Source organism: Lagopus muta, chromosome 2, assembly GCF_023343835.1.
Source record: "Lagopus muta isolate bLagMut1 chromosome 2, bLagMut1 primary, whole genome shotgun sequence".
Lineage (NCBI taxonomy): Eukaryota > Metazoa > Chordata > Aves > Galliformes > Phasianidae > Lagopus > Lagopus muta.
The window spans coordinates 79,590,900-79,610,069 of record NC_064434.1 but is presented as its reverse complement, the minus strand read 5'-3'; the positions used below and the strand labels follow the sequence as shown (position 1 = coordinate 79,610,069).

The following is a 19,170-nucleotide window of genomic DNA, read 5'->3' as shown; positions in this document are numbered from 1 at the left end:
CTTTCCGCCGGCGGAAGCGGGAGTGACGGCAGCGAGGGCGACGACAAGATGGCGGCACCCAGCTTGGTGCGCGGGGCGTTCAGGCGGCTGTTCGCCGGGCTCTGGGGGAGCGGCTGGGTTTCACCACCGGCCAGAACCCTCCGGGAGGGTGAGTGCAGGAGTGGCCGTCGACGAAGGGCTGCTCGGGGGTCGGGGCAGTGCTCCGGGTTCGTTCTGTATCGCTCCGGTCCCCGGGCTGCCCTCTCGCTCTGGTCTCGCACCGCGATGGAACATTGCTCTGTTTCACCACCACCCCACCACTTACTGCTTTTTTCTTTTTTAATTTTTATTAAGGAGAAATGAGTCTCATTTTGATTTCTTGTCTTTTTCTCCTTTATTTTTGTTTTGTGTAGTCGTGGAAGTGACTGAAGGCAACACGACCATAGTAAGTCTCTGTCCCTACTTCTTTCCCACTTGCAGCTCGTGCTGTTAATTCTTCTTTCTGCAGAAGGGAATAAGCCTGTTGGTTCCAAAAAGGGAGGGTGAAAGGGTCGGCTTTCTGCCCAAACGACATCGCAGCCTGTGAAGGCCAAACAAAGGAAGAAGAGCGTTACAAGTGTAGCTAAGCTGGTTGGCCACACAAATGGTTTGGCCACAGCAAGCCTGGGTCATCACCCTGCTGCTGGTGAGGTGATGGAGGGCTCCAGTGAGAACTACCCTGACCTCTTATGTGGTAATACCCGATAAAACTGGGAGCCCTGACACTTGATGTCATCTCAGCCCCATGGTTAGCACGAACAGGCATGGTAAAAGTTTGCCTGAGTGCAGAGCTGTTCAGTGCCAGCTGTATGACACGTGTGTGCTGCTTGCCTTTAATGTGCGTTGTGTTTGTTAGTCACAGTATGTGCCTTACTGGCTGCTCATGATGTTAAGCTTGCCTTTCGTAATGCATCCAATGAGAAAAAAAATCAGTAGAAGAGCTGTTGTCAAAAGGAAGACTCTAGATACTCAAAGAATATTGCTTCTGAAAATAAACAGGTTTTGAGATATCTGATTTAAAAAAAAAAAAAAAAGCATTTTCTCAGCTATAATATGTGAGAGAAAAATACCAAAGCACTAGAATTAGCATTTTGCTTAATTGATGCCATCTGATCTGTTGTACTTTATCAAGAGAATTATTGGTGTTTAGAAAAAGTACTGAAATGAATAAGGATGGGGAGCAAAATTCAATTATTCTGCTCATATTACATATACCAGTAACTATATGTGTCTTGAAGACAGACAGTACAGATACTTGGAAGTGTTTAAATATCACTGGGAGAGCAGAGCAGGAATTATATATAAATAAGGATTGAAGGGACTTTTTCTTCCTAGTGAAATGGGCAAAAACTGACTGTTTATACACTTAAAAGTCTGAATTTCCTTTGTGTCATCTTTGGATTTGAGGACACTGCCATGTTTGAAACTTGAATAGAGTAGGTTACTTACATGTTTAACTTTTTACACTAGCAGAGTCTTCTAGAAAAAAAAGAAGTCTCAGCTTCCTGTCTCTTTGTGCATCATGGGGAAGATCTGGATACTTCTGCATAATATGCATCAATAATAATGCATCAACATATGATTCATCCATGCTTATAGATGAGAAAATCTTGTAACTTGATTCTTATATCTTGTAAATTGATCAACTAAAGGGCTGATGCATTTCTTAGCGTATCCTCTGGTCACTCCATTTTTCCTACAAGCTCAACATCAGGTTTTTCTTAATCTATCTGCATGCTCATCTGCCTATAAACTCTTTATCTTTAATCAGTATTGAAGGAAGTGTGTATGAGCCAGATGAATGAACCCTAAAGGAATTCAGAATTCATCAGCATACTGAGAATATCAAACCTTTGTACTCATTCTTAGTCCTGTAACAGAAGAATAATAACTCAGTGGCATAACAGTATGATAGCCCTCAGTTTTTGGTCAATAATTACCCAAACCTGTGTGTTGAAATTGCGTCAAGAAAAACTGATGTAGCATTCTGATTATATTTTTTCTCATTCACTTTTGAGATGAAATTACAGTCAAAGTACAGTCTGAAGCCAGACTGCCAAGAATCAATGAGACTCTGAGGGAATCAGACATGCTGGCTTCCCCAGAAATCGTTTTACCAACAAATGGAAAGTAGATACTGACCTGTATTTTATTTATATATATAGATAGCTAGATACTTAGATATATCTAAAATACAGGTCTGTGTGTGCATGTGTGTGCATGTGTGTGCATGTGTGTGCATGTGTGTGCATGTGTGTGCATGTGTGTGCATGTGTGTGCATGTGTGTGCATGTGTGTGCATGTGTGTGCATGTGTGTGCATGTGTGTGCATGTGTGTGCATGTGTGTGCATGTGTGTGCATGTGTGTGCATGTGTGTGCATGTGTGTGCATGTGTGTTATTATTAATGTGAAACTTTCTGTTGAAACTGTGGGAGAAGAAGTCTTAAATAAAAATTGAGAGTATTTCCTCTTTTTGAGGTACGGAGGTGCTTCAGCCACAAATAAGCTACTCATTTGCCATCACTAGACAAGAAAGATGCTTGGTCTAATATCTTACACCATGGCATTTCAGATGAATACCAGTGGTCCCACACATACTTAGAGAAAATGTCATGTTTTTTTTCTTCCCAGGTTTTCAGACCCAGAACTTGACAATTCAAAATAAAACAGCTTTTTTGTTTGTTTTTTTTTTTTTTCCTTACAAGCAAAGTTGTGTTCATCCACAGTATGGGAGACTTTAATTAGATAGTTGGGATTTTTTTAAACTCCGTGTTACTTGAACTATTTGACCCTAGCAGTTGGTGTTCCATATGTGGTTTTAATCTTGACCAGAAATTTTCTTCTTCCAGAACATTTTGAAGAAAAACTGCCTTCGTCTTTTTTGTCTTTTCTGTCCATTCAGCTGCAAGTTGATAGCTCTTGCTTCTATTCATATAAGCCCTCAAAAAAAAAAAAGAAAGACAAGTACACGTTTATGTAGACATCATATTCCTAACATCTACATTTAGAAAACAAATTTCTCAAGTTCCTCCTACGTACACCTTCTGCATTTCTTTGGATTTTTCTACATTTCTTTTGAGAAAGTTAAGAAAATTTGTGTGTTAGATGTCACCATTTTGTAGTGACAGAGGAAAAGGTTGTAAAATAGTCGCCCAAAGGAATTGTTCAGGGAATTAAACTAGAAAAAATATTGGTGTAATTTTAAAAAGAATTTTAAAAAGAACGAAAAAAGCACACAACATTCCTGTCTGACTTTTTTTCCTCATAATTTTCCCCATTGGTGGTTTATAATCCAGCAAGCCTATGCGTGTTTTGGCCCACAGCAAGCATCTGATACTCTCTGATACTCTCATATTCCCAGCAAAAATATTTAAGGCTTTTGGCTAACAGACTGCTACAATTGCAAGGCATAGTGATTCAAAGGAATACCACAATAAGTGGAATTCAAGCAAGAATGAGAACTTCACATTGTGTACTAGTTTAGATTTGAACAAAATATATATAAGATTTACCAAATGGTTTTCTGTGCCCCTTTTCTTTTATCCCTATTGTCTTTGCATTCCTGAAGTGCTTGATTTGCGTGTGTGTGTGTGTGTATATATATATATATTTATATATATGTATATATACAAGTGTGTTGTATAATGCAAATCCTGTCTCCCTTACACCTGTGCAATACTGGTCAGCATGTTGTAGACTTGATGAAAGATATTCCTCAAGCCACAGAGGAGGTTAGGTGCAGGTACTATGGAATCTTTACTCATTCATTGTATTCTATGAATTGCTTCTTAGATTGAAGGGAAAATTATAGAGGATGTTGAAACACCAACGCCCCCTAACCCCTCTGGCCAGTGTCCTATCTGTCGCTGGAACCTGAAGCATAAGTACGATTATGTGGTAAGTCTAATGAAGTAGTATTCCCCACAGGTGGATAAATATTGCTCTCGGGTGTAATGTACTGAGCAATCTGCCCCCTTTCTTCTTTCCCTGGGTGTAGTAAAAATAAGCAATTCCATCTATGCTTCCCTTGATTGTAACAAGAATAACTTCCTATGTTGTAACTGCTTGCCTTGGCTGGTCGTGTTCATTGGAGGAAAAAAAAAAAAAGGAGGGGGATTTTCTCATATCAAGTAGGAGGTTTGGGATTATGCATGTGCCCATTACTGCTTACCATCTGATCCTACCATCTGATCCTAGAGCATGTGTTTCTAGTGTGCTTAGCTCTCCTTCAGCATTGCACTTCTAGTTAAATGGAACTGGAATGCAATATTAAACTATCAGATTCAAGCCTGTTGTAATGCCAGAGAGGCCAATAAACTTGATTAAATCAATTGTGTATTTGAGCACCATGGTTTCATTTTGGATCACTGTCCACTAAGGTAGTAACTGAACTTAAGAACTCTAAAGTTCTTGATGGATATGAGGTAGAGCACACATGCTTACTTTCCTTTCCCCTTAGCAACAGAAAAAAACAGATTTTGATTGATGTCTTTTGCAGGAAATGATTATGAGATTATTAATAACACTAAACGTGAAAGATAGAGGGGAAACTCTGTAATTCTTTAAAGCAAAAGCACCATAGAATAGAGAGTGTGAGGTAGAAGACACCAGATGTAGCCTCACCAGAGGTCATTCAAACACAGAGGTCATAAAAGAACTAAGTGTTCCCACCACCCTAAAATACCAGTGCTGGAATCAAAAAAGAAAACCAGACAAGAACATCCTGTAACTAAGATTAGGTAACAGAGAAGTCAGAACAAGTTAATGCCAATAGGATTAAGGTGAAAGAGATGCAAATACATCTGGAGGAAAATAAATACTTTTGAGAAAGGAAGACCATTAATGTGAGAGAAACTGAAAGCCCTGTTAGCTGCACAATGACTGAGCTGCTCACATGCAGTCCTAGTGCACGCAGAGATGAAAAACTGTTTGGATATCTGGGTGCTAATGACAGTCTTGCAGATGACTACTGCAAGGCAACAGGGAAAAAAAAAACCAAACTAAACAGATACATATTTAAGCAACAGAAATAACTTAAGCATTGAATTAGGTACAGAGCAGGAGGCCTGGCTTGCGTGTAGCCCCCAGGTGGGGGCTACCTGCAGCCAGAATATTTAGAATCACTGTTGAGACTGTTCCCAGAAATCAAGAAATCCTAGATACGTGTCCATCCTGACTGTTGCATAGTTTCTGAATGTTTATGTTTCTGAGTATATACATCCAGTACTCCTGCTGCAGAGCAGAATAGAATCTAGACAAAAGGCTGAAGATAGTAGCATGAACTAGCATATCCAAGTTGTAGCATGTTCCTGCCTCAGTATTTAGAGCTGTTCCTCCACGGAATTCCAGGGCTGATGTGAACTAGGAAAGTTTCAGTTCTGGAGTAGATCACCTCTTCTGCTTGAATAAGTGTGTTATATGTTTGAATGCCAGTTGAGAATGTATGGGCTTTTAAATGTTAAGGTGAATAAAAACTCCCTTTTTTTGCACAAAAGCTCTCTGCTATTTTTCTATGCTACAGCAGTGATGACTAGCAGAATCTTGAAGTGCTCAAACAATAAAGGGCAGACACACTACTGTGTGGGTAATTAAATGGTGGCACAATTTACTCGCTGGTGGTTGAATTATCCTAAAAGACAGTAAATCGAGAACAGCTATTTTTGTTAAAGACACAGGCTAGTTTATAAAGCATAAACTATAACCTGTGTTTGGTAAGAGATTAGAATAGATGGATCACAGTGGTTCTTTTGAGATTGATAAGCTGAGATCAGTCAGTTGCACAGAAGGGAAAGTGTGAGCTTTTTTGCTTGGGACGCTTGTAATTGGAATGAATAAGGCACTATGAAAAGGGAAGTGTTGAATTAGCCCCTGAGGGAGCTGAGTAATATGACCTCATAGGACTTTTCTTTTGTGATGGGCAACTAGCACAGTCTAAAGTAGTGGCATAATGAGTTACTTTAGCTGTCGGAGAACGGGGGGACCAATGTCTCCTAAGTTATTAATCAACCAAACAGGCATTGTGAGCACTCTCGGGTCATGATTCCAACTTGCCTCAGCTGTGGTGTAGGGAGCTGCAGTTGTCATTGCCAGTTCAGTCCTTAGTCTCTGCTAGGCTCAGGATAAAGGGGCCCGAGGCACAAATTCCCACAGTTTGTGATCTGGGTATGTCTATCCACTAAAAACTGAGAGTTGATTTTCTGTAGCCACTGGAGATTTTAAAAAATAAAATGATTTTGATCACTGTCAGGCAACGGGGTTGAAATCTGCACTCTTCTTACAAAATATCTAGAGGATGGTGTACAGCTCCCAGGAGTAAGAGTGAAAGGAAGAAGTATATTCTTGTGTAACTGGAAATAATGACTTGGCTGGTACAACCCAGTAGTAATTTGGCTACGCAGACAAATCTTACTCTGGTAAGTGAAGGTTTTAATGAATTGCATATAACTCGCCAAGGACATTGCTTTTCAGATTGTCTGCAGATAGTAAAACGCAGAGATGCCTCTGCATTTCAGTTGCTAAACAAAACACTATGTATAGCACATTATTGTGAATGGGTAGCAAGTTTACCCAGATCTTTTAGAGGTGTAGAGGTGAAGGCTAAGCTGCCTTTCTTTTTTTTTTTTTTTTCTTTTTCTCCTTATCCATTTTAACCACCATTAGTCGGAGTTAGGCAGTAAATATGTCATTTTGCTTTAGCAGCAATTAGAGGAAACTGAACTGCAAAATTTGCCTGTTAGCCCTAGATTAATTCAATCCAAGTTGTTTTCATCAAATGCTGCAGATTACTGGGGTGGGAATCTGGGTCCAGCCTCGTGGGAGCTGTCCAGTGATTAAAGCAAAGCTGTGGTTACAGGCTTGGCTGTCCATTAGCACAGAATGTGAATTTCATGGAACATGACGGCACCATGAGAACGTGCCAGACATATTTTTTTCTTTGACTCTTCTACGTACTTGCACACTTCCCTCCACAGCTGCCCCATAAAGTTGGCTGTACCTGTCTGCTTTCTCCCAGTGGTAAGATGCATCTGTGTGATTACAATGGGAGACCAGGCACCTGGTCTGTTAACTGTGGGAATCTTCAGAAACAGACAAACCTTCTGTTGAGTATGCAGCATTTTAGGCCAAATGGCATGAGTGTGATTTGAAGCTGTGGCAGTTAGAACGTAGGCAATTCCACTTGAGAAATGACTGCCACACAGAGCTGGTCAGCTGGTGACACTGTTGCTCAGAGATAATAACAAAGAATGGATTTTCCTGATTTATTTTTTTTTTTCCAGTGGGAGAACAAGCACTGTCTCCCTTTTTACTTTTCACCTCCCCCTTTTGCATGGAAATATTCGATAACAGCCCTGTGACTCCATGAGGCGTGGTGGTAATATGAGAAAGCACTTGGACCACACACACCCTTCACTTGAGCCTGTGGCCTCCTTAGGCTTTCACTGTAGCAAAGACTGGAACAGCCTTAAACTTGCCATCATCTCCCTTTTCCCTCTTTCCCACAGAGTAATGCAGGCTAGTAGAAAAGCCTAGGGGGTTTTTCATTTCCTAGGCACTTTGAGCTGAACAGCCCTTTCTCACTTAAGGATGTGATATGTTTGTGCAAATTGAGGTGTTGGTGATTTGGAGAACTGGGTAGCTAAAGAAGATGGAAAAAGGGGGAAGGAGTCTTGTTTAGGTTTCCTGGATCCAATCCAGCGCATTTCAGGAGTGGCTGAAAGTCAGTGCCCTTGGACTGCTTGGCTGGCCCCTGCCCAGCTTCCACCAACGCAGCTGGCACCGACTGATCCCCTGGTTACTGTTCTCATTGGCAAGGCAGTGTACTAGCTGGACTGAAGACACTTCTCTTCCCTTTTATCCACAGATGGCCTCTTGAGAGCTTCCTGCTCGTTGCTCAGCTATGTTATTCTTGTTCTAATGATACAACATCACCGTGGATGGTGAATGATAAGTCATTTTGTATTTATGAAATGAAGGAGATGGATCTGAAAATCAGCCTGATCGTGTTAGTTGGTAGAAGGGGAGCTAGGGAAGAAGGAAATTGTCATGATCACAATAGTGAAGATAGGATTGGGGAAAAATAAACATCTGGATTTTTGACTGCAGCATTTGTATAGCAGCATCTCATATTGCAGAATTGATTACTAGAAAGTTTGTACTGAATTCTAGCAGCCCATTTCAGAGGTTAACTGTTCTCATGCAGTAGGGATGGATTTATAAATCCAATATAGCTCTAGTTTCTGAGTGCCCATTTTTATTCCACTTGTGATTGTATGTCTTTGCAATGGCAGTAAATGAAGCAAGGAATGTTTCAGGGAGCTTTTTGTAAAATAGAATAGATGTGGAGTGGGAAAAGGGAGAAGGATACTCCTCAAACAGGCAGAGGAGTATCAAATGCTGATATACCTGGTTTGAATTCCCAGCATGTTGAAGTGTCTGTTGTCACGTCCCTTCCAGCCTGTGAGCCACCTCTGCGTGGTCCAGCTACCTCAACTATGGACGTGTTTACAGTAATGGAGAAGTGAACTCTCAGTTAGCAACAAGTCTGTGAACAGATGGAGAAAAACAAGGACAAAGGCCCCAGAAGCCATTCAGGCCAACTTATGCAGACATCAGCACGTCAAGGGGACCTGTCTGTGTTGGTCTGAGGGTGCACTAGCAGTGATGGTGCGTGTGGAAGTGAAGAGCTGGACTGGTTTACTATGTGCAGTTAATGGGACACTCATGCAACAGCTGTTGCTGCTGTGCTTAGGAATTTGTAATCTCAGACCTGTGATAATATCTGATTCTAGAGATTCCTTTAATTTTGTTTTTATTAAAAGTGCTTTACATTTCTAGAGCTCTTAATTAAGAAGGTCAACAGCAGTTTAATCTAAATGATCCTTGAATCTCAGCCAAAGCCTCAGTATGTTTTGAATGCTCCTTCTGTGCAGTGTGACTCTAACATCTCTGACTAATGCATACACAGGCAAAGAACTGAAAGCAGTGATTTATTCTATTAGGTCTTTCCTATCAGCATATGTTCTTTTCTTACAACAAGCTTTTCGTGCAAGATTTTGGACTGTTTCCCTGTTCTCCACCCTCCAGAGAGACATGAGGGAAGTTCTACCATGGGAAACTGGACAAGAGTTTGAGGAATAGATACCAGAGAACAATCCTGCTCTGAGGGAAACAAGGAAAGGGCCAGAGGTGATCTAACGTATCTCTGACCTTTAGGATAGCAGCTGTAATGGCGTTTCAAGTTGTGTAAACACTGTCCATCTGTAGGTCTTGTGTAACTGTGCCTCAGTACCTAGGACACATTATCTTAGCCAGAATCTTGGAGCAAGTGACAGTGAAGTAGTAGGGATTGCAGCTGACATCATGTGTTTACAGTAGTGAAGTCAGGGGAAGACTCAGACCATGTTAGTGACCTCACTGGGTTAAGCTGGCGGGCAAGGGGATGGCTAGCAAAACCCACTTGTTGACAAGCTGCATCTGAAATGTGTGGGAAGTATGCTTTGTTTTGGTTTGCTTTGTATTGAGTTCTGTATACAGCGTGAGCACAACACCTAAGAATCACGGCAATTAAAGGAGCTATAATACATTGGTTTTGCCCTTTTCTTGCTTCTGCAGGATGTCTTGCTCTTGAGCCAGTTCATCCGTTCTGATGGAGGGATGCTGCCACGAAGGATCACAGGCCTCTGTTTGGAGGAGCACAAGAAGATTGCCGCCTGTGTGCAGATGGCACACCGCGCAGGTACCTCACCTCCTCCTTCAGACAACATCCTTAGTGCAGGGTAGAGAGCCCCGTGGAAGGGCTCTCTCACCCAGTTAGTATGCTGGTGAGATTCCAGTGTCTAGTCAGCAAACCCATCATGCACCAAGTACTGGGGCAGGATGACTGACCAGAAAGAAACCACTTACTCTGCTTTCTTTCTGTCTTGGTTCCTGCCTTAGCAGTAGATATTTACTCCTCTAGATGAGTTTACCATTGCTGAAGGATGTGGGAAATATCTCAGTATAGTACCTAATGATTAAATGCCAGTTTCTAAATTGGCATGTTTTAGCATAAGCTTGATCTTCTAACCATTAATGTACCTGTCTCCTATCTGCCTTGGGAAGATCTTTGTTTTTAACTGGGAGCAGATCCCAGGTTAACACAGTCTGAGTATTATCCAAGTTAAATTGACTGAAGATTTTAATAGTCAAATTTTCATCCTGAAAGTGGAATCTGATTGGACTTTAGTGCTTTATGTCCTCTCAAAAAGCCGTTTTGTTGAGCCTAAGTCCTTGGCATGTGTTTCCTCTCAGTGTGTACACCAGAACCTCCTAACTAATCTGTGGCTAGAGTGCTGGTTCAGCAATGGCAAAAGAAAGAATAAGTACTTTTTCTGCTCTAGTTGTGTTTTAGCAGTAGGGATCTGAGTTGCCTGGCTTATGAGGTATAAGTAACTTGTAGATGCTATAGATGCAACACAGGCACTGTATTCTCACACCTTTCTTTTTCTATCTCAGGTTTGCTGCCAAACCACAGGCCTCTACTTCCTGAAGGGCATGTTCCCAGGAAACCCAAGTTGAACAGGTGAATATTCTTGTCTTTCCATGTCTCTTTTTCAGGAGTAGGTTAGAAGAGAAAAAGCAGTTCTTTATAACTGGCTAGAACATGCCTTACGCAGCAGGTCTTACAAAGAATACGTGTCCACTGTCATGAAGTTCTTTCATTAGACTTTTAAGGACAAACTGCATCTCGTTCAATCAGTCTGTCCCCACATGATGAATGCCACACATTAGTCTGCCCTCCCTTCTTCAGCCTCACTTGCCTCCTGTTCATTAATATTCAGTAGGGCAGACATAAAAAGCTGCCACAGAAATGGAGTCACAGCATCACAGAGCAGTTGAGGTTGGACAGGTACTGTGGAGACTATTTAGTCCTCACCTGCTCAAGCAGGGTCACTTATTGCTGATTAACCAAGAATGCCTAGCCAAATTTTAAATATCTCCAAGGGTAGACCATTCACAGTTTCTCTGGGCAGCTTGTTCCAGAGTTCTACCACTCACAGTTAAGGAGGTACTTTCTTAAAATATGGATGACATTTCTTTCAATTTGTGTGCATTGCCTCTTGTCTTTTTGCTGGGCACCACAGAGACGAGCCTGGCTGCCTTCTTTGTACCTTCCTTTCAGGTATTTATAAGCACTGATAAGACTCTCTCTGAGGCTTCTTGTGTCCAGAATAGAGAGTCCCTTCTCTCTCAGCCTTTCAGTGTCCAGCCCCCAACTGCACTTGGGACAAAAGGGTGCTCAGGATGGGTACCAGCAATGTGTTGGGGTGAGCAGCTAGCAGGGGCCTGACAGAAGCTTGTTTTACTGTGCTCCATCTCCATTTGCCCTTTCTGACTGCAAGCTGTGATTCGTCCTCAGCCTGCCCTTCCTGTGTAACAGGCTGTCTTCCCCCTCCCAGGACTGAATGGCCCCTGGCCTTGGGGGCGAACCTAAAGGCTGCTGTCGCCTTCTGCGCTTTGCTCAGCGTTAGGAGGTGCTAATCCCCTGTTTATGGCCTCACACTCTGTTTCCATGGGGATGTCAGAGCGGTTTATGAACCCTGCATTAGCAAGCCATAGGGTTACCAGAGGCCATGGGGCTGTTGCGGGGAGAGCTTAGGCTTCAGGGTTTGGGGCAGTCAGAGACTCCTTCCTGCATTTCAGGTCTAATGCTCTGCACTGGAGATCTGAGGCAGGCCCTTGGAAAGGTCCCTGAGATGCTGTCAGGCTGTGCACTGAGTACTGGGGAGAATCAAACTGGAGGACTCTACGTTTGGTGCAGCCTTGTTTCCATCAGATACTTTGACTCTTTGTTCCTGTATCTTAAAAGTCTTTGGGATTCTTTAGTTGCTGCATCTATCCAGCAGCTGTGGACTGTAGCACATTATCTAGTTAGCATTCACACAGCAACCCTGGGTCGAGACAGGAAGTGATAAATCCTGTATCTTGCTGGAATCGCACCAGGACTCCAGGTCTAATGCCTTGAATTTTGTAAATTGTTGTTTAGAATTTTAGCGAGAACAAAAATACCTCAAGACGTGTTCTACATGGAAGCAGGTGCTTCCACCTCTAAAATTAAGAGATTTTAATTAGTGATTAATATACACACCTTCCTGTTGTATTGCTAGTCCCACCTTACACCACATGATTTTTTTCTTTCCAGCAAGGGAATGTAACAAGCAGATTGCAGACATTGAGGAAAAGAACAAAGCTATTGTTGAGGAGATGGAACAGCAGTGAAATAGGCAGTCTTTGCGGTCTGAATGGAGACAATGGAAGGGATCAAGAAATTTGATTGAAAGCTTTGGTAGTGATGGAGCTGGAACTAAATAAGTCCTGGAACCAGGGTAGAGTGTAGGGGTACTTCAGGAGTGGCTGACAACAGGGCTGACAACAGCAGGACTGGGGAAATGGATCCAAGTTGAAGGAGGGAAGATTTAGGTTGGATGTTAGGGGGAAGTTCTTTACTAGGAGAGTGGTTAGGCCCTGGAACGGGCTGCCCAGGGAGGTTGTGGATGCCCCGTCCTTGGACGTGTTTAAGGCCAGGTTGGACGGGGTCCTGGGCAACCTGATCTGAATGTGTATGTTTGGTGGCCCTGCTGGGCAGGGGGGTTGGAGCTACATGATCCTTGGGGTCCCTTCCAACCCGGGTGATTCTGTGTGTGATTCAGGAGTGCATCTGTGGTCTTTACAACATTAACTTCTCAGTCTGTTGGAAGGGGAAAATCTATATCTCCTTGGAAATCTTATCCAGTGTGCCTCTCTGAGAGTTTTACTTATGCCTGCCCCTTTCTGGACTTTCCACGTTGTTCTGTGGAACCGTAGCTGGCATTGGTTGAAGCAGGAGTTAATTACTTCCTTCCTCCTGCCCTACAGGAGCAGGGTGCCCCTGCAAGTTTGGAAGGGTACCTGTGCATGCTGTAGACTTTTAACCAGCACTTACTTGAGGAATGAAGACAGAGTTATTCTTGGAAGTTTCTTCTGAAAATGACTTGTCCAAGCTTACATTCCCTTTGCCTGTGTAACCATTCTTGAAGTCTTTGTAAGGCCATAGTAAGCAGGAATGAACTCAACATGTGGTAACTCCAAATGCAAGGGAGCCAGCACTTGAGGCCTGCTGGGTTTTCAAGCACAGGTAGCCTATCATGGTAGGTGCTGTTTTGAACAATTTTCCAAATCTTTGAGATTGAGCTTTTCTTGAGATCCCTGTATTGACTGCTGTAGTTGTCTTTATCTCTGTTTAAATAAGAAGGAACTGCTTTATTTTGCACTGCTAATGTAGCCCTGGGAATGTCAATGGGGAGAAAATGAGCGATCATGTAATGTGCAGTTGTATCAGATTGCATCTTGGGCTACTTGTTAAAGCTTTTCAAGACTAGAATACAGCTAATGAACATTCCTTAGCACTAGTTTGACCAGCGCATGTACTCTCCAACTCATCCTGCAGTAATGGCTTCTTTGTTCCACCATCAGTGGGTCTGCTCTGTGTGTAGTGTTGAAGTAGATTCTTCTGCTCTTTATCTCCTCTAGAAAGCCCTGACCACTCTTTTAACAAGGATCAGGGATGCTGCCCTGCAGTTGATCTATTGATGTGAAGTTTGGATTTCTTGCTTTTCTGGAAGGTGCTTTTCTGGTGCTTACAAGCAGAATCACTGTTATATTTCTGAAGTTGTTTTACTGTTTCCATTGTACATACTTCAGACATTCTCTCTTACATGCCCCAGAATTGTCTGCATATTGGTAAGAATTTACCTGTTTTGTACTGGGTCATTTGACAGGCAGCTGACCCCATTTCTTAACCTGTTTCTGGGATGCAAAAGTAAAAGCAGGATGCTTTTGATCCCAGCTTGTTCTTGGTCATGCAGCTCTAGCACAGAGTGTATGTGATCACATCCATCATCCAGGATGTAATGTAACCTAGAGAAGGAGATGGGGAACTGCAAAAGAAGGTACCACATGAAAGTGGAATGCCAGTTTGAGCTACACTGGCCATCATGGTAGTGGGTGATGTGTGGAACAGCTTGGGGTCAGAATTTAATTGAGGGGCACTCTGCAGCTCTCTGTTCTACTCCCTGCATTTGGAACACTGTCCAGGTAAGACCCACTGTGGCATTCTTCATTTCTTGGATTTCGTTCGTTCTTTTCACGTTCTGCCTGATTTGTTTTTGATGATGAGAGCTCATGCATATTATTGCTTAACTGCTTTATTTGCTGTGGGCTCTTCTTTAGAAATATGGCCATCAGAGTTTCTGCATCATCCGTAAACTCTTCAGTCTATTGTCCTCTCCCTCTCTTTCATAACATTTTATCTACAGAACTTGGGCATGAAACCAGTGAAGATTACCCCTGTCATTACAGAATTAGTCCCTATGGTTCATTTATTTGGCCCAGTCTGGGGCTTTCACTGTTTCCAAGGGTTGATTCTACAAGCAAACTTGTCTTGTAGCCAAAGCTTGTTCCCTCAGCCTGTCTGAATTCTGCCTTTCATAACTTCCTGTTATTACTTCTTAATTTTGAGTCCATTTATGCTCCAGCCTGGCATGTTCTGGTAAAGTGCTGCAGCAACAAAATATTGTCACTAGCCCATGAGGTTGAGGACATTTTCAAGGATTACACCAACACTGTGTGGAGTAACAGGCTGTTTGCAGATTCCAGGGTCGTATGTGCAGGCCACCACACACCAAAACCAATTTGGGAAGCTGTCAAGTACAGCTGCAGGCCACACTCCTGTACTTGCTTTCCAGGAGTGGAAACCTGAACAACTCGGCAGTTTTGTTTACAGCATGGAGTTTACTGCGTGGATATTGTGGATTAACTATCCAGAACAGACACCAAGTTCAGGCCATCATCTAGATGCTTTCTTAACGTGAATATACCACTCTTTTTCTTCTGGTGGGCCCCTGTTGTTGGTTAAAGTATAATGTTGAGAAGTTGTTCCCTTTTCCAAAAGACTGAAGGATGTCACACGTTCCTTGAGTCACCCGTACTCTTGTCAGCAAGACATGCTGTACATGTGGAGTATGTGATTTTAAGTTCTCAGTTACTATTCCATTTTCAACTTCCGACTGGAAGAACAGAAATTGGCACAGCTAATATCCAGATCAGTCCTTCGCATGAACTGGAGAATTTGCTGTGTGTCAGGGAAGAGGCAGGTTCCATATGAGCTCCTTATGAATTATAAAGTTCTCAGGCTCTGCAGACATCTCTCATCCCTCAGAGCAGAATCTGATTTCACTGCTATCAGTGTTTCATTCCAGCAGCTTGTGGTTTCTCTCATCTGTATGGAAACTGTGTGTGCATAGCATGTGAATTCAAAAGAGCAAAGAGCTGGAGTGGCTGCAGGTGAGCAAAACCAAGAAGTGTCAAGGGAACGGATGTGGCAGAGAGGAGGCAGTCTTGCCAGCACTTTGATAGAATGCTTCCTGCACAGTCTGTAGCCCGCTGCCTTCTGCTCTTAATCCAAACAAGAGACGGACTGAAAAAGTTCAATGAGGGTTCAGAAGTTCAGCCTTGAACCGCACCAGCATACTTGGGCTGCATACAGAGCTGCAGTAGCCCCACGTGTAGATAATTTCTTTTACCCAGCACACAGAATTTCTGTGCTTATTTCAAGGTGTTAAGCAGCAGCCTCTAGGTGGGAAGGGTTTGGGGCCCTCCTGCTCATGGAATAAAATCCATGGAAACTGATTTCTACGTGCCACAGATATTTTAGGTAACTGCAGTGACTGTGGCTGACTAATTACAGCTTTTTCCATGCATTTTATGTCTTGCCATTTCCAATCATAGGAATGTGACCAAGATTTCCATCTTGCTTTGTCCAAACTAGTCACTTGTGTATCTGGAGTCTAGGGATTCTGGTTGTTCTCTGGGATCCCACCACACAAAAGGTGGCTAGCAGAGCCCTGGGGTTGGTTGCTGCTCTCTGAGATTGCATTTCTTTCCTCCTTTGTCCAGAATGAGAGCTCTGCATAACGAGATAACTGGTTAGGAGACTGGACACCAGTTGCATCTGGCATCCACATGAAGACTGTGTCCTGACAACCCTCAGCTGATTGAGAAAATTTAGACCATCTGGCAGTGTATGTCTGTAGGTTATTGTAAAAGCTCCCCAAGACAAACCAGGTGGCTTGCTACAATGGAAACTTGGGTGACTTGGCTAGAGAAGGGTGCATGATTTCTTGAAACACTAGATTACATGGACAATAGAGTTCACAGGAAAGTCCTGAGTGCTGGGCTTTGAAGCTCTCATATATGAGTTTTGTGGATTCTTGTTACTCTTGGGGACAAAAAAGAAATCTATTCTATGAAACAGTAGGAACTGGGGTTAGTAAAAGAGGAAAAGAAATTTCGTAGACTGAGTGCTCCCAGGCATCAGGCTTTTGCTATTGCTGAATCAAGGTTTAAAAAAAAAAAAAAAAAAAAAGCAGCAAACAAAATAGGACAAGTTTGAGTTTGGGACAAAGCAAGTATTAAAAGTGCTAAAAGCAAATGTGCTCCAGGAAGGGAAAGCGTCCAAATGTCTGTTTCAGCAAACAATGAAAAGCCCCAGCCTGCAGTCCCCAAAGGAAGCTAAAAGCCTGGACCAGAGGGCTGGATTAGACCTGCTCAAAGGAGAAATAACAAAAGCTTTAAAATCAGGCCATTACTAAATCCTCCTTCCTATGCAGAATTGGGGTGTGCACTTTCAGCCCCCACACAGAAACAGAGGGATTTCTTAAAAAGCCACTGTCTGTCTAAACCTGCACACAGCATTGATGTGTATCTCGCATTCACACATTTGCTTCTCTCTCAGTGAGAACATTTATTACCACGGGACCACTTTCCTGTACACGTGCAGACACATGACCAGAACTGCACTTGACATACTGTTGCATTCAAACAATTTCAGATTTTTTTTTTCTTCCTTTGTTGTAACTGCAGTCTTGTGATACTAAAATTTGTGCTACAGACTTCCCTTCATGGGGAAGTGTGAGAAGATGCAGCCCCATGTGCCTGTCAAATAACTCTACACCTTCTTCCAAAAAAAGCTGCCTTCCATTGGCTCTTTCCCAAGTAGGGACCTGTGTTTGGTCTCTCTGAACTCCCCTGACGTTTGGAATGAGAGATAGGAGTCTCTCTGACTTGCTATCCTCATTTTGTTATGTAAGGGATTCCGTTAATGCAGCAGTATAACATTACAATTCAAAAGGGGCTAATATATTGCTTTTATGTGAGAAAAACTGACTGAACTTTGTTCCACACCATCTTTTGAATCCCTCCTGCCATCCTAACTATCATGATGTCCTGAAAGTAAAAGCTTTCAAGTTTGAAAGTGGCTTGATTTCAGTGGCAGGAACCTCTAAATGTGATCCATTTTTTCAATCTGTATTGTTTGGGATCACTGGGGAAGAAAAGTACTAGGAAAATGTGTTGCTGTTACACAGTCTATAGCTGCCTGGCATTGCAAGCTTTCTTTGTAGTTCCTGGGAATCTGCCACATGCCTTCAAATAAATGCATTACATGGTCTCTGTCCAAAGTTCTTAATATCTCCAATTTGCATGATGCAAATGAAAGGTAACAAAGCTGTTTGGGGAGAGGATGACTGATTGAGGTTACATTAAGACCATGGGATTACTCAACATAGGCATGCAAACATCGCTGGACAAAGTTTATCAGACTGTTCCAAATTCTAATTTGTTGGAGCATTGTTTGTGCAGATTATGCTGGGGTTTTACTTTGGATTTTTATTGTCTGAAAAGACTCTTCTTTCTCTAAAGACCTCTGTTCCCTCTCTACTGGTAGCAAAAGATTTAAAGCCTAACAAAACTCCAGGCCACCCAGCCGCAGGGTAAGATTTCCAGTAACCGATTCTGAATCTGAAATCCCCTGCCAGTTTGCAAAGCCAAGTCTAAAACTTCAAATGGTAAAAAAGCAGAGGATATTTGCCAGACTTTACTCCGGACAGAGATTTGCAGTTGCAAAAATTCAATTATAGTACCTCTTCCATTGCAGGTTCTGACTTCCTGCAGCAGCAAACTGGAATAGTATTATAAAGAGAATGCTAAAGCAAATTCGGGCATGTGAAAATGCAAAAACTGAGCCAGAATCACATCCTGTGGAAGAGAAATACCCGTTGATCCACTGAAAGCAAACTAGTTCTTTTTTGGAGACTATTTTAACTGAACTTGGCCTTTGTAATCAGTTTATTTTATTGAGGTGAGCTCTTGAAATGACATCTCCCCTAGAAAATGGATGGACTCACTCTTGAACTTAGTTGCAATGAAGGGATTCAGCACTCCACGTTCGCTACAGGTGGACAGCATGCCGGCAGCCTGGAGATTACACCTGATTTGTTTCACACGACTGGAAGTCAGGCAGGTGCCAGTGGCTACAGTACAGCAGAGGTGCAGCAGTTCCAAAACAAATAGTCCTTTTCAGTGGTTCCCTTCTGAACTGAGAGAGTTCTGCTCATCATTACTGCTTTCACAAAGAGGCAGGTGGAGAGGCAAAGGCAAGCAAATGAGTGTCAGCTTCTGCTTTGACTAAAGCTGTTTTGCCGTGATCGGTCTCAATTTGAAATACGTGTGTATTGTTTTGACAGGTATCTGACTCGCTGGTCCGTCAGATCTGCAAAGCCCATCTGGAAGAGGGGCCCTAAGTGGTGCAGAGTTCCCATGCCGGTTGGAAACCTTCTTCTGAAGGATAATGTCAAATATATATACAAGCCGCTTTATTACAACCACTAGATTCCTGAACTGGCACAGTCAATGAGCACAGCTGTTTTACACTGTTCTGCTTTTTTGTTTGCAAGTTTGCTGGTATTTCCAAATTGAAAAACTCTCATTAGTGCTCTGTATTGTCTCTGGTGAATAAGCTGCGATGTTCCTCAAGGAAAACAGGATTCAGCAAAGCAGAATTCAACGTTCAGAATGATTTTGGAGAAAGCAGGGGGCCAAGAGTTTACCTCAAAGGCAGGAAGGCTTCTTTGTCATTGTAGTCTACTGCTGGGCTTGGAAAGGTGGTTTCCTTCTTTCCCAGAAATAAATGGTAATTCCCCTTTAATGTGTTTCAATTTGGATTTGCCTCATTGGGGCTGTTGTATCTCGACACTGATGGAAGAAAAAACCTCCTGCAGCACTGTGTTTCCTCAGCA

The 19,170-nt window shown here is 42.6% G+C and overlaps 1 protein-coding gene across 1 annotated transcript; it reads left to right on the top strand.

Moving 5' to 3' along the window:
• Positions 1–12: 12 nt before the first annotated feature.
• On the top strand, positions 13–19,079 carry MRPS18A (mitochondrial ribosomal protein S18A). Its single transcript, XM_048936510.1, has 6 exons — positions 13–148; positions 393–424; positions 3,812–3,916; positions 9,632–9,755; positions 10,514–10,580; positions 18,619–19,079. Exons 1-6 carry the CDS (start codon positions 49–51, stop codon positions 18,761–18,763), a joined length of 573 nt encoding a protein of 190 aa, XP_048792467.1. The 5' UTR covers positions 13–48; the 3' UTR covers positions 18,764–19,079.
• Positions 19,080–19,170: the final 91 nt, after the last annotated feature.